This window comes from Musa acuminata, chromosome BXJ3-9 (assembly GCF_036884655.1).
Source record: "Musa acuminata AAA Group cultivar baxijiao chromosome BXJ3-9, Cavendish_Baxijiao_AAA, whole genome shotgun sequence".
NCBI classification, from domain to species: Eukaryota; Viridiplantae; Streptophyta; class Magnoliopsida; order Zingiberales; family Musaceae; genus Musa; species Musa acuminata.
In genome coordinates this window covers 2516038-2540950 of record NC_088357.1, presented here as the reverse complement: position 1 = coordinate 2540950, position 24913 = coordinate 2516038, and the positions used below count along the sequence as shown (strand labels likewise).

Here is a 24913-nt window from a genome sequence, read left to right as displayed (position 1 = left end):
GATGTGGCGTTGATAGCTCCACGACGAGGGAGATTTGTACTACGCATGCGCCGTAGCTCTGTTAGGAGCCATAGAGTCAGCTTGTTAATGTAACCTTTGAACACTCAGCTGATTAAGATCCATCAGTATCACATCCAAACCATATAAAAGGGCTGCAACTTTACATTACCATCTTTAGCCATCTTTATCTCAGCCACATCAGTTGTGAACAACAGGGTGGATAAAAGAACTACAGAATTCAAGCGAGAGATGCCTAGTAATGTTGTTAACTACAACCTGATCACTAAAATCAAAAACCCTGATCACTAAACTAACTACATCCTGTGATGTTAACCAAAGGACATGTCTTGTACACTAAGGCTCCTGCCAACGAGAGGTATGAAGAACTAATAAAGGATGCAACTTAGGAAGACATCGGTATGCTCCACCGGCTCTTCTAAGGGTATACAAGGTTATGTTAGGAACATTGTTGAGAATGCCACTCAACTGGAATCAAACTCCTGTTACATACAAACTAGCTGCAAAAACAATGTCACGCTTTATAGCATCGGAAGCTGTTTCCATCTTCTTATAGAGCGCAGAGTTGCCCATTATTGAGGCTGCATTCTTGAACTCACGACATGTTTCATCCAGTCTCACGATAGTTCTTACTATGAGACCTTCGGGCACATCAGTGAGTTCACATATATCTGCAAATGGTGTCCCCTGCAATGCACCGTGAAAACATCAGAATGAAATCTTTCCCGAACCATGTAAACTACAGTGATTTTCTTTTGGGTTTGACGGAAAGACCTTTGCCCATTCATATACAACTTCGACAAGACCAAACTTGAGGTTCTCTCGTGCATATTCCACAGGATCAATAGCTAGTTTAAACTGCGATTGGAGCTGCCCCAATCTAACTGCTGTATCGTATAACCTAATGAAGGCAGGCAAGAAAACGTTAGTGACCATTATAAACAAACAAATACAAATTACAAATATCCCTCCCAAACTGAATTGTGCTCATAAGTACAATTAAGCAAATGCTGTCAATGCTAATTTCTATAAAATTCACTGGAAGTTACATAATCACTAGAAACCAAGTTTCACAGTCCCTTGGAATCAATTTGTCATATCACGATAAAGTTTTAGCCACTAATAAAACTAGTAGAAGCTCCATATAAATTATTCAATGGATCCACATGTAAGGTCTAATTTGCAATCGGACAAAATTATATACCTTAAGGGGAAAAAAAAGTCAGTATCTGTTATTGTGAAAATTACTGGTAATTGATTCCTATGTTAAAGATTTATCCCAAATAAAGCATCACTAGGAAAATTTAGTGTAATTTAGTGGAGAATATATATATCAACTGGAATACTACCTCCTTTTAGCATAAGCCAGCTTAGGAGTAAGTGATGGTTCAGAAGTGTTCTTCTGTTGGAAAACAAGAGATGACATAATTGCAACCGCTTCTTCAGCTTCTAAATCATCCAATTGGTTCTCAAACAAACATTCTGTGCATATCAATTCCTCCCCAGAGTTCATCTCACAGGCCACTCGGCCCTTTAGTTGAACAACAAGATCAGAATCAATACAATAGATCTCCTTCAGCACATCAATCTGCATATTTAAAAAGTCGTTAATTAATTTATGTAGACTACCATTATGCATTTCAATACATATAAACAAATCAAAACTATTGATAAGTGATTGCTAAATGCTATTTGCCAATGCTGTTCTTTTTTCTTTTCTTTTTTTTTCACAACTGTATTTAGGTGGTAGTAGTTCAACTCAAAATTCTATTATAAAATGAAATTCTGATATTTACTTGTTATTAAGTCTAGGCAAGAGAACCCAACAACAATAACAAGAAGCCATACCATCCCAACTACTTAGGGTTGGCTATTGGCTACATGGATCTTTACCCGCCGTTAAGCTCTGGTTAAGGAAACATCAGAAGAGACCCCATTTTCTAAAAAATCTCACACTACTAGTTGTTAGTCATGACCGCAGATCCTATCGACAATCCGATTTGGGATCTAAAACCTATAGCATTTCACAGAATCATGTTGGATCAAATCCTATTGATACTAGCATCCAAATTATTGGATGATATGCACCAGGAAAGAAAGAACTAGTATTTGCATTAAACATACCCGGCCTTGAAAATCTGGCATTTGCTGGAGTGCGTCATCTGACATTTGATATTTTAAAGCGTTAACTTCTTCTTTGTGCCTGTTTTGCTCCTTTATCAACATGATATGCTCATTAAACTTTATACATCCATGGCATTTGTTCTCAGCCATATTTTGCAACAATTTATTGTAGCTATGATACCTTTGCACGAGATCCATGTCCCTCAACTTGAGATCTAAGCAGTGTACAAAGAAAAAAGGAATGAGAAAAGAAAGGACAGGAGGGAGATACTCTATTCACAAAAAAAGAAAGTCTGCAACATTAGAACATAGAATTTTCTATCAAATCACAGATACTAAAGAGAAAGCTACTCCTGCTAAATAGACTTGGAATACTTCCACTATGATACATAGGCTACGTCCTCTCTTGAACTGAGTCCTGAAGAAAGTACATCAAATCAAATAAGTAAAAAAAGAAGTTACTAATAGTACTTGAAATTTATCGCACTTGCCCTTCGGACTGAATCAATAACCTGGTTTGCTTAATTTATGTAGACAAATGCTAAATCCACTCTACTGTTGCCAAACCTTAGCTCAAGTACATGATATGGAGAAAGTAGTGTTAACTTGGAGTCTGTGAATGGTATCTTGATAAGATTGCCTGCACGTCTTAAAACACAACGCGAGCACATGCTGTCATTATTCTTGTATGTACACAACATGACTTTTTACATAATAACCTTTTAACAATAAGTTTTTGTACATATCCTTATGAATGTGACATTTGCTTATATCTTCTTGATGGTATGTTCTTGTACATATAGCCTTAGAAGATATATGGGTGAAAAACTTTATTGATTATACATATACATGTATGCCAGAATGGCATGTAACACTCAAAAGTGTATAAATAAATAAATATATAAACAATAATTTGAGAACGGTATATATGAACCATACAAATTCAAAGAATTCGCACACAAATAAGTTTGTCCATGAACATGCGCATACATATTTACAAATGCATATCCAAGTGCATGTGCTTGTGCATACATAGAGTCAAAGGTTAGTGCCCCTAGCATATGACATATCATGTAATTTAGCAGCACAACATATGCATTGCAAGAATCAAATGTCCTCAGTCTGGAATGGACACCGAAGAGAGATCCTGAATCATACCATTTATAACTACACCTATCTTCATGTCCCTGAGACAGCTAGAACATATGCTATGACCAAATTATGTCAACATGTTAATTAGCATTCAAACCGATTTTCACCTGATGCCTCATGAAGGACACTGATATTTGTTGTGAACAGTGATCGATTGGATTGAGAAAAATGTTGATGCATTCTTAAGTCACATAATTTACATGAATATTGCAGAACAACCGTTTACACTCTATGAAATTTGTTCATTGGCCTCAGTGGATAAACTGTAAAGCCAGAGAACATACCTTTTACAGCATCTAGCGCTGGAGGATACTTGTTCCCATCATGTTTCTTTTCTAGCAGTTGCTGAACAGTTTTTGAGTAAGCAATATTGCTGGGATCCTCTAGAAGTCGCACTTGATCGATCTTTATTTTGCAATTGCAAATAGACACGATGTCCTTATTATCTATTGCTATAACTTTGTAGTTTGTACCGGAAGCACTACCATAGTATGGCAACTTTATATTTATTGCACCAGATCCTTTACGAGAACTGACGGACGAAAAGTACTCTTCATCCATGCTGCGTTTTCCTTTCGGAGTAATAAAATAACCTTGTTGAAAATTTTGACTTTCTTCCTCTTGCAATTTGTTCGAGGACATCGATGGAGCTTGCGAAGCAATATCAGCAATCAATACTAAAATGATATATTGTTTATTAGCAGCAGAAGGCGTCTTCAAAACAGTGCCAAGCAAGTGATCTTCTGCCTACCAGTCCAGTCAAAACAAAAGGTCAATGTTGAACTGAAAATAAGGAAGCGATTACAACAGAATATTTGCAGATGATTAATAAGACATAGGTAGAGGGGTATAACAATTTGCCTACTAGGCCAAATGATGGCCTGTCTGAATATGCACAAGGACAAGGTCCAATACTGATGTAAAACCACATTCCTTTTTTACAGAGCTGTAACAGTGATGCATAAACCACATTATTCTTGTGCCATATATGATCAATTTGGTGCTCTACATGTATTAATTTCAAAATAAGAACGAATCCTCGCACGAGAAAGTGATTCCATATGAAGCTCCAAAGTTTTAGAGCATATTCAAAATGTTAAAAAATCCAATCCTTTGACTGTCAAAGATAACAGCATCATAATATAACCAGATGAAAACACTTACTGATTGTGATTTGACAACCACCACTCTTCCTGGCGAAAGAAATTGTTGAGCAGTGTGTGATTGCAAGACAGCCTCTAAAATGTGTTGTCTGTGTGTTTCAGCTTCTGACGCCATCTCAAAATATTCTTCTATTGCAGGCTCACCTTTTATACATCTGACAGGCAAACAGTGAAGACTCTGAATATAAGAAAAAACATTGAATCATAACAGCAACCAAAATAAAGCCATAATGTTTATTTAGAAGTTGGTAGATACCAAATGTTTGAATACCATATATATATACTGGTCCTATCCCCTTACAGGCACACAACATTAGCGACCTTAATTTTTTAGGCTTAAATACCATAGTATGTAATGGCCCGATACCCTGAATTTTTATGAAGAGGGTATTTATACCCTACACTCAGATAATCATGAAGCATCCTTACAAGAATGGTATATGCGGGCACCTACAGATTTCGATAAAGATGCTTTTTTTCTTTAGTTCTTCCAAGACACTAAACACCTCAGAGACTTGCAAAATTCAGTACATGTGGTTGGAAGATTTACTAAATATAGAATAAGTAAACAATAAAAATATGCATGCCAATAACTACAAAGTAAAAAAAAAAGGCAAATTCAGTGGTAATACATCATTTTACAAAGAAATCTAATTTGCAACGTATCCTATTTTAACAATTCTTCCTCCAGAAAAAGCTCAGAAAATTCTGGTAGACTCCAATGGTATTTTGGGTTGGAAAACAAGTGTCTAGCACAGAGGACATGACCTTACTCAATTTTTTTAGTACTTTGGCGTAGCTTTTGCAAAAGAAGACGCTCTTTCTCTGGCAAATTCTTTTGTGCATGAAATTCAGCAAAGCTTCTTTTAAGCATGTCCTCCACCTGCAACATGCATTCACCAATGTTGCATTTATGCATGATAATATGTCATAAAATGATTTCAATTATTTAAAAAAAGGGCAGGAAACACAACAAAGTAATGAGCATGTAAAGGGCAATAAGTATCAGTTAATCTTTGTTTCAACAGAGAAAAGCACTAATGTGCAACATGTACTAATCCATCCTTGTATCAACAGAAAAAAGCACCAAGCATAGAAAATTAATCAAGCAGCAACTCCCTCGATGAGGTGCAATTTTTATATAATCTAAAAATGCAAGAGTCTAGACTTGCCTACTCCCGTAATTGAACTCATACATGTCAAAGGTTGGTGTGGTAAATCATCAAATGGAAGCAGGTACAAAATCATTCCTAGATGGGCCATGTCATATAGCCTAGCAAATGTCAACATGGAATTTGCACGACACAAAGTATTATAACAATGATCCGAACAGGAATGGCATATGAGACCTCAAAATTACAAAGGTGCACTCAATGGCAGACTTGCAATACCTTAACTGTTTGAGCCTTCCCCAACCTATCCATGTAAATGATCGAAGATGCCACAAGGTGCAAATTGAGACCCACAGTGGACCCTAATCTAACATCTAAGGTAGTGGTACAGGGTCATGATACAGGCAAAAGGCTGCAGGCAGATAAGAATTTTTGGGTAAAGATTTAGAATGTGAAGCAAAAAAAAGGATCCTTACACAGAGCATACATATGTGCATATACATACATATAAATATTAGTACATATATTACACATAAATGCACACATGCATAACTCGAGACTGCCCTATGGATTTATAAACAATTGTCATCACAAGAAATAATAAATGTCAACACACATCTGAAACTTTGTCAAATAGGAAATATCACATGCATATCAACAGAAAACATATATTAGATTATTCAAAGAGCCAAACACGATGTCTATTACAGCCTCCATATAGGCTACTACAACAACGACAGATTTCAAAAAAAGCAAAAGAATCACGTTTAGCTCAGTACTCCTTTTTGTATGGTTATATAGAGAGAAAGAGATTAATGAGTGGCGCCTCACAGATTGATAAGAAAATGAGAGTTTAGACCAGTGATTTAGACCATTAATGTGATTCTGGAACCTATATATGATATCAATGACCATGACATTCCAAGTCCATTTACATACTTTAAGTTGTGCAAAAAAAGGATGATGATTAAGATTTTTTGAACAAGTTCCAAGATTTTTATTTGGAGACACTTTAAAGTATCTAGGCCAACTTCAACAGTTTGAATTTCTTTTATAAAATTCAGGAGAAATTTAAAACTGATCTAATATCAAGTCAGTGTCAAACAAATTATGCTCTCTTTCTATATATAGATGAACATGTTCTAAATAATAAACAGGTGAAGGAAAAATGTTCTTAGCACAACATCAGTGTCTACATTCTATAGTACCTTTAATTCTTCCACACGAAGAAGATGAAGTATCATGGTATAAGTCAAGCGAAACTGAGATTCAAGCCGTGTTGGTTTTCCAACCATTACTTGCTTCAAGTCACTTTCTTCTGGAATTTCATCACGGCACATAACAATAACAGTACCAATCTTATCTAAGCCTCTCCTGCCAGCACGGCCAGCCATTTGAATATATTCTCCTGGAAGCAACCTCCTGAAGTCCTTGCCATCAAACTTTCTCAGGGTATCAAAGACAACCTATGAGATTGGAGAGAACCTCAATAAAATTCAACTACGTATTCTTGCCACCGACAATTTTTTTCACTTGAAAAATAAAAAAGGCAAATCTAGATGAAAAATATCTAGAGAATGAGGCAGTTATAATGACAGCAGAATTTCCAGCAAATAATGTCAGAAAGGGGCAGATATAATATTGTTGTTCATGTCAACCCCACTAGAATAACTTTAATTAAATAATTTTCTGTGATTTTCCAATATGATGTTTGCAAAATTTACTAAAGATAGCCAGTAACTGAATACATACAAAAACAATGAGAACAATCAAATGTTAACCCAACTCATAAGAAATAATCAAACTTATCACTACAGCACCCACATGAAGTAATAGCAATGTACCAGTCCACATCACAGTGATCAGGATGAAATATAAATTAGCATGAGAAAAAGAAAGGTACTAATTGTCATATCAGGTTGAGAGTTCCAGTATCTAGCTTTAATTAGAAAAAAGGTGAAAACCCAGTCACGGGATTCCTCCTGAAATTTGGAAGAATCATCAATATTTGCATAACACACAATATTATAACTATTTCAAGGAATCAGATGAGTCTTCTCCAAAAGTTTTTTTAAAAAAATCATGGTTCACCTTACCGATCTGCACAGTTTACTGATCAGCTATCGGTACGATATGTACCAAGGTGTATCGAGCTGTACCAAGCATACTGACACACGATACATGGGGGCATACCAATGTCCCACCCATACTGGTCCCCTATCAGATCAGTACATACCGCTCACACCAAGCAATACATATCACTCATACCGAGCAATATGCCACGGTACAACAAATCTTGAAAAAAAATATTAAAATTAAACATTAAGTAAAAAAAAAGGCCAAGGCATCTGTATTGTACAACACATAAAATGCATATCTATCAACCTTCCAGACAGCCATTTCTGAAGCTATATTTTGACCAGGAAGTACCTATGGTATGGTCCAACATTGAGCTAGCACGAAGACCAAGGCTTTTCACCTAGCCCAATCCCGTCCGGTTTGCAAGATGTAGCAGGGTCACCTACAGAAACAGAACCTAAAGCTAATGACTCACTCTTTCACCTACAGAAGCCAAACCTAAAGCTCGTTCCTTTTTCTGCTGCCAGCAACTGCCTTGCTCGTTGCAGCCGCTGCCTGCCCCTCAGTACTTCTCCACCTCCTATTCCTCCTGCTCTGCTTCTCTCCTCCTCCTCCTCCACCTCCCTTCCCCTACTCTGCTCCTCTCCTCTGCCTACTATTTTCCTCTTCTTTTCCTCCTCCTCACCCCTACACAGTACTGACCATACTGACCGGCATGCTGGCAGACCAGAGCCAAACTGGTCTGAGTAGTAAGTTTAAGATTTTAAACCATGACTCTCATATGAAATTTAAGACTGCAAATGACAACATAAAAAACCTGGACGCAAGGAGGAACCTTGAAATCTATCTTCTTGTCTGTCATCTTAATCTACTCCATGGAGATGTTATCAATCAAACCATATGTATTTCCTGTTTTAAATTCTGTTAGAGAAAACCAATGAGATGCAGAAAAAACAATCATCTATTTCACATAATTATGCATGGCATTCCAGGCAACAAAGAGAGACCATTCATCATATATTTTCACAACATTTAATCTGAATACTTCAAATGAACAACAATATCAACAATTCAACACCATAAATTCTTTCAGCAACATTCAGTAGCAGCGAAAGGGAAGGAAGGAGTAGGCAAAAAAGAAGTTAACAAGAAAGACAAGCAGATAGATCATTTCAAGAATGTTCTATCGTATAGAAAGTAGAAACAACAGCAATTACTTGGATAAAATATATCCTTCTCCAGCAGACTATACATAGGTGTCTCACAGTCCACAGAATTATATTATTGTTTTACTGTTATCCAAATAACTGATGTTGTTGTTGTCTCTATTCTTGTCTCCAAATTACAGAGTTCTCAGAATAAGATACATGGAGAACTAATCCTATTTTTTTCAACATTATTCTGAAAATAAATAATAAAAGCTAAACCATGCTATAAAGACAACAATGACTAAGTAGAGAGACTCACTGTTCTTGCTGGAGCATTAACTCCCATAGCAAATGTCTCAGTGGAGAATAAAACCTACACAAAGTCCGAAAAGGAGCCAAATGAATCAGTCAGCGATCAATAATGTCAAAATACAAATCAGCCTTTACATGATTAATCATGACAACACGAATAACTAGTCTAACAGACATGAGTCTAAACATGACTAACTTAACAGAAATGAAGAAAAGCCACAGGACTCACAAAAACAAAACTGAGGGTGCATAACATTAGTCATTAAAGCCATCTGACACGATACTTATTTGTAACAAAAACTGAGATGCATATTCAACAGAGACGAAAATAGTTTATAGCAAGGAATTCACCATATCCATTCACGAGCAACCAAAATTCATCTCTGTAGCAATTATAAATGGTTACATAAAGACAAGAAGACCAACTTATCAATTATTGTCTGATAGAGAAAAAAATGTGTGGAAGAACTCGACAAAGAGCTAGCCAATGTCCATTATCACCATGCACAAATTCAATAATATCTATTGTGTTTAAGTAACCATTTGTTCAGTGAGATTATAAGTAATATAAAGCAAAAGGAGTCAGCCACAAGTAAATTAAATTATTCCCAACAAAAGTAATCACATTAATTTCATACAGACCACTGACTTTATTAGCCTTATAATTAATTGAAGCTCTAGGAATACTTTGATGGATGCCTAAGGATGTGACAGTGATACCACTCTAGCAAAAGACAGTTAAATACCATGTACATAGGGAATTTGGCACCACCATAACCATGACTTTAAGAATAAACATGTGCGAATCAAAATGGACCAAACATACTCTTCAACTAAGTGAAGCGGCACCTGAAGTCAATCATATCACCTATGAATTCTTTGAAGTTAACAATATTGCATTTTAATTTTTTTCCTTAAATGTTCTCTCAAATTGTGTCCTCTTCTCACAGGGAACATGACATATTCAAATAAAAAATCAGGCGAAGCTTTGGCATCCAGTAAAATAAAATCAGCAAAAATAATGAAATTCCTTAACCCTTTCTAGCGAACCATAGAGGAAAACAGTCAGAGCTGAAGGAAGACAACTGGATGAGTGTTTGGATGTCACCATCAACAATTGTTTGGTTTTTACTCCTCTCTTCATTCTCTTTCCCACTTTTAAGTAAAAGAGCTGGCATGTATTCCGAGTTTGGTGTTGGTATTACATGCCAATGATGATACCATGTCAACCATTGACCAGCATGCTGATCGCAAGTGATACTTAAATCCTCGAGAAGAACACCAATCTTTCTCTCTCTTCCTCCACCGCCTCCTATTCTTCCTTCCTCCTCCACACCATCCTCTTCTCTTTCTTCTTCCTCTTCGAGTCACCAATGTGTACTAGTGTACCATGCTGACTGGTCTACCCAAGGACCAATACAGGTCCAGCACTCACAAGCAAAGCAATCAATTCTAATTCATCAATGAATTAAGTCGCTAGAAGCATATGAGGAAAATAAGGAAAAGCCCAAACAGAACCTTGATCACGCCACGGCAAAAGAGCATCTCAACAACTTCTTTTACAATAGGAAGAAGCCCAGCATGATGCACACCAATGCCTCTCCTTAGCAGGTTTTGGACTCGGACAACCTGTAAAATGCATCCACAGGGTTGATGAATTTTGAGTTAATAAAGGTCAAACACACAAGTTTAATTGGAAGTTAATTACTTGTGGAAGATTCCTATCAGAACCCTTTAGCCTTGAAAACGCCTTATCACAGAAGACCTTTATCTCACTTTTCTCAGAACTAGTTGTCAGGTCAGTCCCAGTCATGTTATCTGCTGATTTATCAACACGGTTCTTTGAAAAGCAGAAAATCACCACCTGGAACCGATGAGTTTTCAGTGAGATGTAGATTCCTATTCCAATACGAAATAAATTTAACTATCAAAAAGCATGAAACATAAACTGGAGTCCTTGACAGAAAAAGCTCAGTTGCTTAAAACCCTTTCTTTTCTTCTCCCACTCTCTGCCACCAAAGAAACAAAGTTCCTACATACAGGTAATATCAGATAACAGACTAAGACATCAAAAATTATATCCACATCATTGAAATTAAACATACAATGACACCACAGATAATCATAGTCACGTTGCAAAGTGAACCCTATTTTGGGGAACCAAAATATAGATAAAAAAACACAATGCCAGAAGTTAAAGGTAGCAAACAGAAATACATATACCAAAGCTAAGAATGTCTAAATGGAGAAAAAAGCTAAGAATTCAGATTAGAGCAGGCATTCGAGAAGGGGCAAAACAACTCATTACAAAAGTTGCATATAACTGGAAAATGGTTGCGATGGAACATTACTCAAACTAATAGAAAATAGATTTCTATAAAGTAAATCTTGGAAATATTGTTCCTTACAGGCAAAAGGGAGTTCTTTGAAAGTTTGTTTACGAGTGATAGCCATAAAGATGACTCTGATCTCCTTAGTCCTGAATGACTATGGTTCATCCCACTAGTTCCATAAGAACTGTGAGTGATCTGATGTCCCGAGTGCTTCTGAATTTTCCCTCGACTAGAACTATCATGTTGTCTAGATTGGCTTCCAGCTTGAGCGAATGAAACTCCAACTTTTGTTCCAGAATGTCCCATGCCAGCACTTGATTTTTTTCTCTTATAAACATCTTTAACTGCTCTGAATCCCTGAGGCAAAAAAGTATCACTCTCACAGACTTTGTACAACTCTCCAGAGTAGAACAAGCAGTGCTCAAGAGGAACGGGTCTTTTTGTTGTCCTGATAACCAATGAGTTGTATAAGGAAATAATTTTAACAAGAGTTGGAAGATTATGAAAAGAACTTTTTGTTGTTTTTCCATATATTCATGAAAAGAGAAAAGGCAAAATAAGGGTGGAGAAGTGTAAGAGGTGGTATAAGCAAAATAATAGCAGTTGATGCAGTTACATAATTCTATAATTAGAATAATCGACACATACCCTGTAACACGGATCTTCTTTTGTTTTGTTCGACCAATCCAATCAGCAAATTCAATTGTGTTTGGGACCTACAAGATGCTCCAAGAATATCCCAAGTCATTGAGATGATCTGAATACAGCACATGTGTACAAAATAATTTCTAAAATAGATCCACTTGAATCACTTCATATTACTGATAAAGTAGTAAGCACTATGTTATTGTGATCATAAGAAAGTAATTTTATTCCATTTATGCTGTTCGGATTTCTCAGGTAGCAAAAGAAAATGCAAGCTATATGTGAAAAGCTTTAGCCAAAGTATGGCCTCGAGCAAAGAACATCATCAGACCCAAGAGTCGATTTTCACAATCAGAAGTTAGGAGTTAGCTTAATTGCATGCAATAAGACTGGTAAATTATAACTATGCCCCAAATCGCTCCATCCTGTATCATCATATAAATCAGTATATTACTGCAGTATATCATTGAATAGCATATCACAGACTATGAAGATTTTCTATGTGCTGAACAAGCCCACTATATCATAAATTTTAGCATTTATAATGGTATATTAAGGAGGGAACCGAAACCATCCTCCATACTTTGATATTATATCTACTAAGAGAGATGACTTGTAGATTTCACAAGATAAGAAGAGTCAATATGAGTTACCAAAAGAGTGCAAGGAATGCAAAAGTATATATGTGCAAGTTGAGAAAAAGGGCGAACCCTAAATTAGGGGTGAATAGAACATCTTCCATAAAGGTAGACATTTTGAACGAACAGCATACTGCTGGACAAGTCTTTGGCAAAGACCAAGTAGCTGACTACTGCCTTAATAGCTAGAGTTGCAAAACTCATGTCCTCCAATTGCTTACATGAGATTATGGAGCCGACTGCTTTTCTTTCTCCAAGTAAAAAAGTAATCAACTGGAATTATAAACTGGAAAGTAGATAGAAAGCCCCCGTCGGCACTTCAAAGACAGGATCTACAGAACTATATCCAAAAAAGAAAATGTACCGTTGCTGAAAGGAGGATAATATTGACATGTCTTGGAAGCATGATGATAACTTCCTCCCACACAACACCTCTTTCAGCATCATTGACATAATGCACCTCGTCAAATATAACCTGTTTGCACAATGCCAAAAAGCAAAATTACTAGGGAATCCTGAGATCATGTGAAGTTATAGGGCATATTAGGGTAGTTCTAGACTCTGACAATATGTATAATCAAATATAAACTAGCAGACACATCATTACCCATTCAATGTCACGGATGATATCAGCACCTCTGTAAAGCATTGACCTTAATATCTCAGTAGTCATGATGAGACAAGATGCTTCCGGCTTCAAGCTTACATCTCCAGTAAGAAGGCCTACATCAAACTTCCCACAAAAGTCCCTGTACTTCTGGTTGCTGATGGTTTTTATTGGAGCAGTATAGACAGCCCTTGTGCAGTGCTACATAATATAAACCGTAATGAAAAGAGACACAAAGCCAAAATTTTTGCAAAGTTATTTGTCTGATAAGTAACATACTCGAAACATTATGGATAAGAACAAAATTAACTAAAAATTTCATCAAACAAGGTCCATACAATCATGTCCAGTAAATTGGATACTGAAGTCATTCTGAGCCAAATAGTAACGGAGTTCAAAGATATGATATGGACTCAAGTTACTCGACAACTATACAGATATAAAAACATAAATAAAGAAATAGCAAAGGAAGCTGCATACTTTGGATGCCAAAGCAAATGCATATTCTGCAACGACCGTCTTTCCAGCTGATGTATGAGCAGCTACAAAAACAGACTCACCTCTCTCAAGATGATATATGGCCTGCACATACCAGAAAGTACTTTAAAAAACTAAGCCACTACAGCACGTGATTGGCATGTTAACAAGGTTGAATGAAAATATTATTCTCAAATTTCATGGGCAACTATAAACATATGCTCCAGCAATAATATCATCTTTTGAACCCGTTGGAGATTTTTGTGTTAAGATGTATGACAATCTTTCATGTTGTACATCCATCACTTTTCACTACATCAAAAATAAAAACAAGTTTTAAGATATTGCAACCCTTACTGATGCTCAAAGAGACAGACATTACTACAGAAGTGACATAATACAAGGATGAGAAGAATTTGTGATGTTCAGCCTTTTTTCAGAATGTTACTTTATATGTGCATCAGAATATCTTTAAAATATGATTCTCTTATCCATGCATCATTTTTTAACCAGCATGGCTCCAAGTTACTGTTGACATTCGAAGTATGCTACATGCAAGAATTTCGAGGTGCAAATTATGTGTGTTATAGTTTGAAGGCGATTTCAAGAGATATTTTCTACACGCATTAATTCCTTCTTGCCATGAATATATATATACATATATATTTTTTCTACATGCATATAGTTTGAAGGCGATTTCAAGAGATATTTTCTAAATGCATTAATTCCTTCTTGCCATGAATATATATATACATATATATACATATATAAGCTTAGTACACAACTTGAAACAAATCATCATTAGTCAAAAAGGTAGCAATCAACAGATTATGGATGCTAGGCTGTAAAGAAAATGGTCCAATGATCATAGACCAAAGACAATCATATACTACCAATGTATACTCATGGAATTAGATTGGTGTTGCATAAGGCAGATAGTCGTTGGAGAGAGTGTAAGAGATATCTGTTACAATGTTAGTTAAGTTGAATTAGTTAAGTTGAACTTAAGAATAATGATTCTGTTATGTTGACATAATATGCAATATACGTGCAGCCGATGTCTTTAGATTTTTCATGAATTTAAACAACGAGAAATAGTGGGAGAGGAATCAGAACCCCATCATTGGAGAGAGAGTAAGAGATATCTGTTACAATGTTAGACAAAAAATGCTTGATGATGATCTGCCTCAACGTAATAAACTATTCTCTATAATAAACTACAGAAATTATGAAAATCAGCTCCTTCCATAAAAAGTTTTGCTGCTTCATTTGTTATGTATACATAACAAAACGAACCAAGATATCCTTGCATAAGCCACTAGATAACTATGGTACACATGCATGTAACTATGGTACATATTCTACAGCTGGTGCCTAATTTGTTGAAGCAAATTGATGTATACAGCCAACACACATAAATATGCATATAAGACAGAATACTTGAGAATTGGTATAAATATTACAAAGCATTCAACTGCTATTAACTTGGAATGATGATATTCTTTGTTCTTGGAACCATATCTCAGCAATGGTATAGATTCTTATAAGACCAAAACTTACTTTGCCCTGTAGAACTACATACAGAGCATGTTGTTCTCATTATACTTTAAGGCTTAAGCCCCCCTCAACCCAAAAAAATAATTTAAAAGAAAATTATCCCCAAAATGTCATTGTTGTCAAAAAAAACCGACACGAGTTATTAAACATCAAAATATTTTAGAAGTCTGGTTTATTTTCTGGCATTTTCTCACATCACAGTATTAGCAGGGACAAAAGCCTACAAAGGGTGAATCTAGTTACTAAATAATTTACACCTTTACATGTGGTTCACTTGATACAGGAGCAGACACTAAAGTCATTAGTTACCGTACAACATAAGTATTAGCACCTATGATAGATAGGTATATACGTGTTTAACACAATCATACTGTACCTCTTTCTGGAAGCTATCCAACTCAAAAGGGAAGTCAATGGCCATATCAGGAACAAGTTCATAAAAGTGACTGACAATCTCGTCATTACCACCAACAAGAGCCCATGCCTGTGAAAAAAGATGCTTATCAACCATAATTGAAACAAAACAATAACATCCTGAATTCAACTATAGGCAAGGAGAGGTGTCCCGAAGTTTGCACAGCATTGCTATAATTTTACACAAAACATGTTGATCGAGCAAATCTCACTTAGCCATGATCAATTAAGAAGCATGTGAAACATGCTTTTTAATGATGACAGAGAAATGGACACAAGAATGACAAAATTATACTTCTTAATGGGAGAATGGTAACTTCATTGTTTTCTAATGGGTTCCACCTGATTCTCTTGTTGATTAAACCAATAGCAACCAACCATTTCATATAACACAAAAAAGAACTTTTTTTGCACATCATGAGGCCCAACAGTCGAGAGTAATAACAGAAGCATGAGTATTTAATACCTCTCCTTGGTGCTTACTAGAATCAATGTTCTGCCCAGGTAATTCGTCTCCCATGTTTCCTGGCTCACTTAAAATCATGTTGTCTGAAGAAATTTCAGCTTCAGGAAGAGGATCAATATTTATCTCTTCTTTTTCATCTTCATTTTGGACAGAACCTGGATTAGATGAAACAGCAGATTTGTCAGAAGAATAAATTAGAAAACAAACATAAATTTTCTTGTCTGAAGCATGCGGGGCGGAATAGAACCACATTAACTTGATTTGGCATATTGATTTAATTAAGGTTCAACTTGTCAAGGTCCACTCCAAACATTGAAGGTTCCGAAACTTCTTGATCTAAATGTTTTTTTCCATCAAGTCTAATATATCATTGTCTCACCACATTGCACAATAACATGCATGATTAAAAGATAAATGCACATTATCAATATCTGAATTGGCTATTATTTCTAAAGCACGTCTAGTGCTATATTACCATACATCACTCCAAGAATAGAGGGTTGCATGAAACACATGTGGGTTTGCAAATGTCAAGTAAAGCTGAAAGCAGGCACCCTTTATCCTTGTTCATGCAGATCACAATTTTGTCCCGATAACTGTGTCGTTGGGAGAACTCCTTGTTAAATCTCTAATGAGCCTGGACCACACCCATTATAAGTAACCACTATGAGCTCCTTAGTCTAGTAGAGACCATTATCTGTCCATTATACATATCCTCTGGAAAGGGATACACTGTGTGTGCATGTGGCGATCCTCAGTGCTCCAAGAGCACCAAGAATGCAAATGCTAACTTCTAGCTAACTCCCTTCTAAAAGAGGTACTACTTGTTAACATTCAGAAGCAACTCATATCAACATTCACTTTATTAGGGAACACCACATGATGAGCTTTTCTAGTTCTGACCACAAGACCATGAACATTTATTATTTACGACTGGGCAGTGGGCTCTTCTTGAAAACCAATTAGGGCCTGTAAGGAATAAGTGTGTGAAAACTTTCGTGCACGCGGCAATTGCAGATCTATGTGATACTTGTTGACTTCAGGTGATATTATTTATGGTTATATTTTAGTTCTCAGCTTTGCCTTTTCCTCCTTGTGACTGCAAGTTGCATTTCAACATGCACCAGGGTGTCAAAATCCCTGCAATACAGAGTGAAGCAAGCTCACATGAAAGGAAGAATCGTAAGAAGGATCATTTACTGCATTTGTTGTTCAAGCGCCTACCTAGACAGAACAACAGACAAGGTAAGCAATATGTGTATTCCCTAGCACTGCCTCCTCCTCTACTTTTTATGCCAAACCACTTTACAGATTCCAGCATTTCATGTTTCTTACTTTGACAGAGCAACCATAACAATGAATCAACAAATTCCAATAAAGAAAAGTGCCAGCTAAATAATTGAAAATCCATCAGATTTGAAACTCAAGATCATCGTGAAGCATGGCAAGAAGGAAGATACAGAAAATCATCCAAACTCTTGTTCTTTTCTCCTATTTGAAGCAACTAACAGATAAAATAGAAGGAGCTTATACCAACTTACTAGAAAGGTCAAAATCTCACCATCTCCTATTGATCCTTCGATAATATCTTCCTCCCAAGCCTTTTTAAATAAATCATCAAACTGCACTGAGTACACATTCTGCAGCGAAGACAAAATTGGCATGAAAATGTGATGGCATGATTAGCCTCTACACTATCATAAAATTATTAAAATTTAGAAGAAGGTAGATATAGAACTAAAAGTAAATGGAGAAAATCCAACTATAGATCACAAGTGTTACAGCTTTTCCATCTGACAACTACATGAACGATGAGAACGGTGAACCAATCATTTCATAATTGTTGTAATTCACACCACAGTGATCCAGTCCGCCTCTAGATGTTTTCTAACCCCTTGTGGCATCACACGACAGTGATAATCGCATATCAAATTTTTGGTCTTATATAAAGATCATACATTAAATAGGGCCCTCAAATTAATCATAGCTCTCATGCTCAATCAGAAAAAGGAGAGGCGCAAGACTCCCACCAATCTGGGGCTTAGCGAGTGTCATTATCTGCAGCCTTTCTCCCACAATCAGAAAAGAAGTTTCCATAACTCTAAAACTCAAAAATTTGACACCCAAGTCATGGAAGAGAAATCTTTCTGATGCCAAGATTTGTGTTACCTTAACGATATCACGAGCAATTATAACGAAACAAACTGACACAGAGGAGAAATGTCACCGTGATGCCAATGTTAAGTGTTGCACCAATAATATCACAAGCAATCATTACAAGAAAAATTCTCCAAACATATTAACAAGTTCTGGTTTCATTATGATCCATGACAGTTTTGCACTTCAATCATTAGGGGGGAGCCACACAATCAGAACAATGAAGATGACCTACCAAGGATTTCAAGATAACCACAAACCAACTTTCCATAGTATAACTGCTCAGGAGAGAAAATGCTTAATAGCTAAGCATCGACGTACCAAGTCATCATCCATCAAATCCTTCTTTGCTGCAGAGATTTTCTGATCGGTGCATGTCCAATGGTAGGGATATTTCTTGAAAAATTAAAGGTAACAGCATCAGGTGATGTGCTGGCAACTGGAGATTAACACTAAGAGAGTAGTGGAGTGACTAAATCAGTACCTTAAGATCACCTAAATCCAGTCCCTTCTTAAAGCTAGGAGGAACAGTCTCAGCAGGACCCCCATCAAGAACTTTGCGAACCCATTCACCGCTAAGAGCACCTTCAGGAGGGTTCCTCGCCAAAGCTTGAGAACCATCAAGGCCACCCGGTCGGAACGGACGACTGTTGGTGCTACCCCTTACAAAGTCCTTCACTGGTCCAGGCATTCGTGGCATCGATCCAGAATCTTGGGCTCCTTCCATCAGCTCAGCCACATCTACCTGGAACAGAACAAACAAGATACTTACAAAAAAAAAACGTTGCCACAACTTCCATACAAGAAAGATGTTATGATGTGAGGAAAAAGCGGGGAAGATAAAAGACCATCCCCAGATACCTCCACCGAAGAGGGATTCCAGATTCCCGAAGGGCCCGTATTCTTGGAACGTCTAAAAGGCAACTCCCACGAAGGGGCCACAACGGAACGCGGGGCCGACGGCTCCAGCGGGACCTTCGCCCGGCCAAACCAATCGAAGTCCCAAAACCGCCCAGAGTTCTCCACGGAGAACTCGTCAGGGTCCAGCTCCGGGCGAAGGTAATTGTCCTCCAGATACTCCTTCAAGCTTTCAGGCGTTTCCGGAGGAAAAGCCGGCGGCTACAACCAAAGAAGACGATTATTTCTTCATCTACGGAGCTCGAGAACTTGGAGAAACAACATAAAAGCGCCACATCAACGTAAAAGAAAAGGCGCCAGCCAATCCGCGGTGCTCAAGAACATCGAGTAACGATAATGAGTTGTTCACATACCGACGAAGAAAACGACCAGTCAATCGGCGGAAGTACGCAAGAAACTGCAAGATTGGTGGTTTGCGACGATTACAGAAGGGGAAATGAAGGAGGAGAACTCACGAGGATGAAATCGGGGAGAGAACTCAAGGGGGTGGGGCGCTGGACCGGCGGGAGCGGCTCGAGCCGGAGGTGGCCGCTGTAGCCGGTAAACCCTACCCGGAAGGCGACCTCGTTGGTCGCCTCGACGCGCTCCATCGACGGATCGTTATTCGGCTCCGCCGCCGACTCCGCCGGTGCTGTCCGAACAATGGCCCTAGCTTGCTTTCGCTTTCTTTCTTTCTCTTTCTTTCTTTGAGGCGTCGCCTCCCGTAACTCCGGCGCGGTTTATGCACCGAAGCTGCTGCTGCGTCAGAGAAGGCAAAGCAGTAACGACGGGACGCCTCACCCCTTTCTTATGCCTCGCCACTTTCGGCTGCCGTTACCCTTTACTTGTCCATGGCGTCTTACTTTTAGGCCGGTTTTAAACCTAAGGTTTGGGCCGTTTTTGGGCCATAATTGGGCCATCTAAAAGCCTATAATTATGTGTTTATCTTTGTAAAGATTGGGTTTTTAATATTATTAGTATGATGATATTTTTAATATAAAATATATAAAATACAATTATAGACATATTTTTAATATAAAATATATAAAATATAATTATTGAAATATATAAAATACAAATCATATTTTTTATATTCTTAGTACGATGATACTCGAGGGATTGAGTTATAAATGATATTAATATCAAATTGAGTTATTGGAGCAAACACAATTTATTGATTACCAAAACTAATTAGTGGATGTTTTTCTACCTAAATTGTAAAAGAAAAAATATAATATCAAGCGCTCTAAATTATGTCCGAATCGATTAATTATCCAAAAAGGACTTAAAAGTATAATATATATATTCTGAGCTCGATTAACTATTCAGAGTATTTGAACTCGTTCGGTCTCTACTTAATTTCAGCTGACGGATCTCCTAATCTTAATTGACTGCATTATTCTTCTCTCGAACAAACACGTTGAGCTAACTTTCCTTTTCCTGCAAACCACGCCATCATCCCTTCATTCTCACTACGGACAGGCGCTTCCCAACCATTGTTTAAGCGTGGACGATGCAACAGGCAACGAAACAGCATGCCCACAAGTCTCCTTGCGACCGCTGGTCTTGGTTCAGATTTAGGTGCCATAGGAAAGCATTCCGAGTGCTCCACGGATACTGACTGATGTTATATATATTTAGCAAATCACTAATTAAGTATCCCATTTATATATATATATATAAAGCTAATAACCATGGCAAATGTCTACGATGAGATATTCTAATGGTTAACACATTATTGTGTGATCCATTGGTTTCACGTGGAATGGTTAATTATCGTTAGTATCTCGATCCCTATACTTTAAAAATTTACATTGATATTTTTTTATAATTATAAAATAAAATATTTAGATCGATTTATCATCGATTTTACTAATGAAAATAAAAAAAAATATAATTTTAATGTTCAAGTTGATAATGACAACGTCAGTGGTGATGAATGATAACACTATTGAAGATAAATGGATGACAAAAGTGATGACGAGAAATGAGCGTCAATTTGTATCCATATCGACGCTGATACATATACAAAGTGACGAAATTGTCGCTTGATAATTATGTTGACATCGACATATATGTAGAGTAACCTTCACATTTTAATGTTACTCTTATCCACAATAATCACCCACGACCCATAGCGATATCATCGTTTTCCACCACTAATTAAAACGTTAAAAATATATTTTTAATATTAGAATAAATAGACATAGATAATTTACTTTCGTAATCATACAAATACCGATGTAACTTTTTAAAATATAAGGTTCGAGATATTAAAAGAAGTTAATAATGAGTCCCATGTGTGATAAAATATTTCAATCTTATATTATTTATTTCGCTTGCTATGTTTTTTCTTATTGTTTTACATGCAGTCCAAGTCTTTGACTATATTTGAAGGACTGGTTACTTAATCCTCCTACGACGGGAGACCTGATCAAGAGTTATGCTCTAAGGTTCAGTCGGCAAGAAGCTAAATCTGAGATGTATGTATGTGTGTGTGTTTTTCGATGAGTAGCAAAAAAAAATGATTAAGATAAGAAGATCCATCTTTTACGAAAAGAAAAATCCTTCAGAAATGCTCTATTTCATCTGATGGAAAATGACTTGCGACTCACAAGAAGTGGGATCCAGAAATGCTTGACATGGAGAGATATATGACCTTTATGTGGGATTCAAGAAATCTAGATGTATTCTCCCTGTTTATTCTACCAAAACCTTGTTTGCCAAGATTCCTCCCCGCACCTAAGATCAAAAACGACTCAGCAGCTACATTTTCCAATCCCTTTATAAGCTCCTGTTGCCTTCTCACTCCATGCAACCTTCCCAATACAGGAAGAGCGAGAGGGATAGGAAGCACAGAAGAAATGGAGTCTTCTTCTTCGTGGAAGGCTCTACTCCTCGTGGTGTTCTTCCTGCTTCCTTTGCTGGCACAGGGAATGACTCGACACTACAAGTTCGATGTGAGTATCTCGACCGACGCCAGCATCAGTTTCCAAGCCCTTCAATCTCCAACATATACAGTATGGATACACATCTCATACGTCGTAAAAGAAAGCATACGAAGTGAATAATAGCTTTCTTATGCATGCATATATATATATATATAGTACCGTACGTATCCGATTAATTAACCCATGCAACAGCGCCACTTCATCTTCCTGCTTTAATTTGATGGTGGGTGCAGGTGGTGGAGAAGAGCTTCACTCGGCTCTGCTCCACCAAGTCCATCGTCACCGTGAACGGCCAATTCCCGGGGCCAACTCTCTACGCAAGAGAGGACGACACGGTGGTGGTCAAGGTCGTCAACCGCGTCAAGGTCAACGTTACCATCCACTGGTGAGCAGTCTCCATCCACGCCACCTTTGAAATCTCACCTGCAAGCTTAACCACTGCTCGAGCAATCTGTATGAGCCCCCACTGCGTCGAACATTGGATCAAAGACTCATACGAGTGGGGTTGATTGCAGGCATGGAGTTAGGCAGCTGAGGACGGGATGGGCCGACGGACCGGCATACATCACCCAGTGCCCGATTCAGCCAGGCCAAAGCTACGTCTACAACTTCACCCTTGCGGGGCAGCGAGGCACGCTCCTGTGGCACGCCCACATCTCATGGCAGAGAGCTACGGTTCATGGCGCCATCGTCATCCTCCCCAAGCGCGGTGTTGCGTATCCCTTCTTCCCCACGCCTCATAAAGAGGTGGTGCTGGTCTTGGGTAATCATAGCTGAGCTCATCCGACACACGGTACTCCTTCGTTATGCGTCTTGGCATCAGAATGCAGATTGATCGGTTTGCTTCGATTTGATCTCAGCGGAATGGTGGAGATCGGACGTCGAAGCTGTGATAGACGAAGCCATGAACTCGGGTCGTGCCCCCAATGTGTCCGATGCCCACACCATCAATGGCCATGCGGGGCCCGTCTCCGGTTGTGCTTCTTCAGCGCAGGGTAAAGTATTCGAGACGCTATAAGAAGATATCTGGAAGGAGATGAGATCTGAGTCGGACATTGAACTGTGATCGCAGATGGGTTGACGGTGCGGGTGGATAAGGGCAAGACTTACCTGTTCCGCATCATCAACGCAGCACTCAACGAGGACCTCTTCTTCAAGGTCGCCGGGCATCAGCTCACCGTCGTGGAGGTGGACGCCACTTACACCAAGCCCTTCACCACCGACACTCTGCTCATCACTCCCGGCCAAACCACGAACGTCCTCCTCACCGCCGACCAAGGCGCCGGCAGATACCTGGTCGCTGCCTCCCCTTTCGCGGACTCGCCGCTGGTCGCGGTGGACAACAGGACGGCTACGGCCACCGTGCAGTACGCCAGCAGCGTATCCGCCTCCGCTGTGGTCACCACCACCAAACTTCCTCCTCAGAACGCCACCCCCGTGGCGTCCAGCTTCGTCGACACCCTCCGCAGCCTCAACTCGAAGCAGTACCCCGCGAAGGTACCACTGATGGTGGATCGCTCCCTTCTCTTCACCGTGGGCCTCGGAGTGAACCCATGCGCGACCTGCACCAACGGGAGCCGAGTGGTGGCGGACATCAACAACGTGACCTTCGTGATGCCGACGACGGCGCTCCTCCAGGCGCATTACTTCAACACGAGCGGGGTGTTCACCGATGATTTCCCGGGGCAACCGCCTATAGCTTTCAACTACACCGGCAGCGGCCCGAGCAACATGCAGACGATGAACGGGACGAGGCTCTACCGCCTGCCTTTCAACGCTTCGGTGCAACTTGTTCTGCAGGACACCGGCGTGATAGGACCGGAGAGCCACCCCATCCATCTACACGGCTACAACTTCTTCGTGGTGGGAAGGGGCGTCGGCAACTACGACCCCAAAACATCTCCCTCCAAGTTCAACCTCGTCGACCCGGTCGAGCGAAACACCATCGGCGTTCCCACGGGAGGATGGACGGCCATTAGATTCAGGGCGGACAACCCAGGTAGGTTCACATGTCCGCACGTGGTAAAGGCCCGATGGCACAGCTTGAGTCCTGACGAGGTGACTGATGGATGGATGCAGGTGTTTGGTTCCTGCACTGTCATTTTGAGGTGCACACGTCGTGGGGGCTAAAGATGGCGTTCGTGGTGGACGACGGCAAGGGCACCAACGAGTCGCTGCTGCCACCACCGAGCGATTTCCCAGCTTGTTAGCTACGGAATAGTCATCCATCGAGGAAGAGAAGACGAGGAAGCAACTCAATGGAAGGCAGAGAGTTGCGGACATGTCGTCGAGGCTTTGCTTTGTTGTTGCATGAATGTTTTGTTGTTTGGGCTTGCGTTTAATTTGCGGCGATGCACGTCTGAATTGTTTATGGACCAAAACAGCCTTTTTTGTTTTTGGTTTTGATTGTACGAATTTAAAGTTGATGCAATAATTAACTATATGCATATTTATTATTATTATTATTATTTTTTTTCTTTGGTCCATCAATCTCACATATGGAAGCTTGTCTTCTCCCCGTTATGGATTTCGAAGAAACGGAAGAGGAATAAAATATAAGAAAGAAAGAGGAATTGGGATCCGTTCGTTCCCTTCTCTTGTCTTCCTCTTTCGGATAACATATGCTAATCTCGACCTGAAGTCCTAATCATCTATTGCTCATG

The 24913-nt window shown here is 38.7% G+C and overlaps 2 protein-coding genes across 2 annotated transcripts; one reads left to right on the top strand and one right to left on the bottom strand.

Annotated features, from left to right (window-relative positions):
• Positions 1–142: 142 nt before the first annotated feature.
• On the bottom strand, positions 143–20132 carry LOC103996886 (DExH-box ATP-dependent RNA helicase DExH11). Its single transcript, XM_009417938.3, has 23 exons — positions 19776–20132; positions 19264–19521; positions 18887–19147; positions 18724–18798; positions 17807–17885; positions 16246–16400; positions 15742–15849; positions 13812–13913; positions 13332–13532; positions 13089–13199; positions 12090–12157; positions 11517–11889; positions 10817–10972; positions 10627–10737; positions 9116–9169; positions 6778–7035; positions 5231–5340; positions 4459–4612; positions 3579–4041; positions 2143–2357; positions 1368–1606; positions 793–919; positions 143–705 (listed from the first exon to the last, which is right to left on the bottom strand). Exons 1-23 carry the CDS (start codon positions 19908–19910, stop codon positions 493–495), a joined length of 4026 nt encoding a protein of 1341 aa, XP_009416213.2. The 5' UTR covers positions 19911–20132; the 3' UTR covers positions 143–492.
• A 1974-nt stretch (positions 20133–22106) lies between these two features.
• Positions 22107–24712, top strand: LOC103996885 (laccase-22-like). The gene is made up of 6 exons (XM_009417937.3): positions 22107–22259; positions 22484–22635; positions 22766–23013; positions 23111–23245; positions 23323–24249; positions 24330–24712. The coding sequence occupies exons 1-6, from the start codon at positions 22164–22166 to the stop codon at positions 24458–24460; spliced, it is 1689 nt and encodes a 562-aa protein (XP_009416212.2). The 5' UTR covers positions 22107–22163; the 3' UTR covers positions 24461–24712.
• Positions 24713–24913: the final 201 nt, after the last annotated feature.

Bases quoted from the DNA above. Each gene is read 5' to 3' on its own strand.
- LOC103996886 (XM_009417938.3), bottom strand. From the start codon at position 19,910: ATGGAGCGCGTCGAGGCGACCAACGAGGTCGCCTTCCGGGTAGGGTTT. The intron at 13,533-13,811 runs GTATGCAGCTTC...TATATTATGTAG, and splicing joins CATTTGCTTTGGCATCCAAA to CACTGCACAAGGGCTGTCTA. The intron at 2,358-3,578 runs GTATGTTCTCTG...TACACTGCTTAG, and splicing joins AGCGCTAGATGCTGTAAAAG to ATCTCAAGTTGAGGGACATG.
- LOC103996885 (XM_009417937.3), top strand. From the start codon at position 22,164: ATGGAGTCTTCTTCTTCGTGGAAGGCTCTACTCCTCGTGGTGTTCTTC. The intron at 22,260-22,483 runs GTGAGTATCTCG...TGGTGGGTGCAG, and splicing joins CTCGACACTACAAGTTCGAT to GTGGTGGAGAAGAGCTTCAC. The intron at 22,636-22,765 runs GTGAGCAGTCTC...GGTTGATTGCAG, and splicing joins GTCAACGTTACCATCCACTG to GCATGGAGTTAGGCAGCTGA.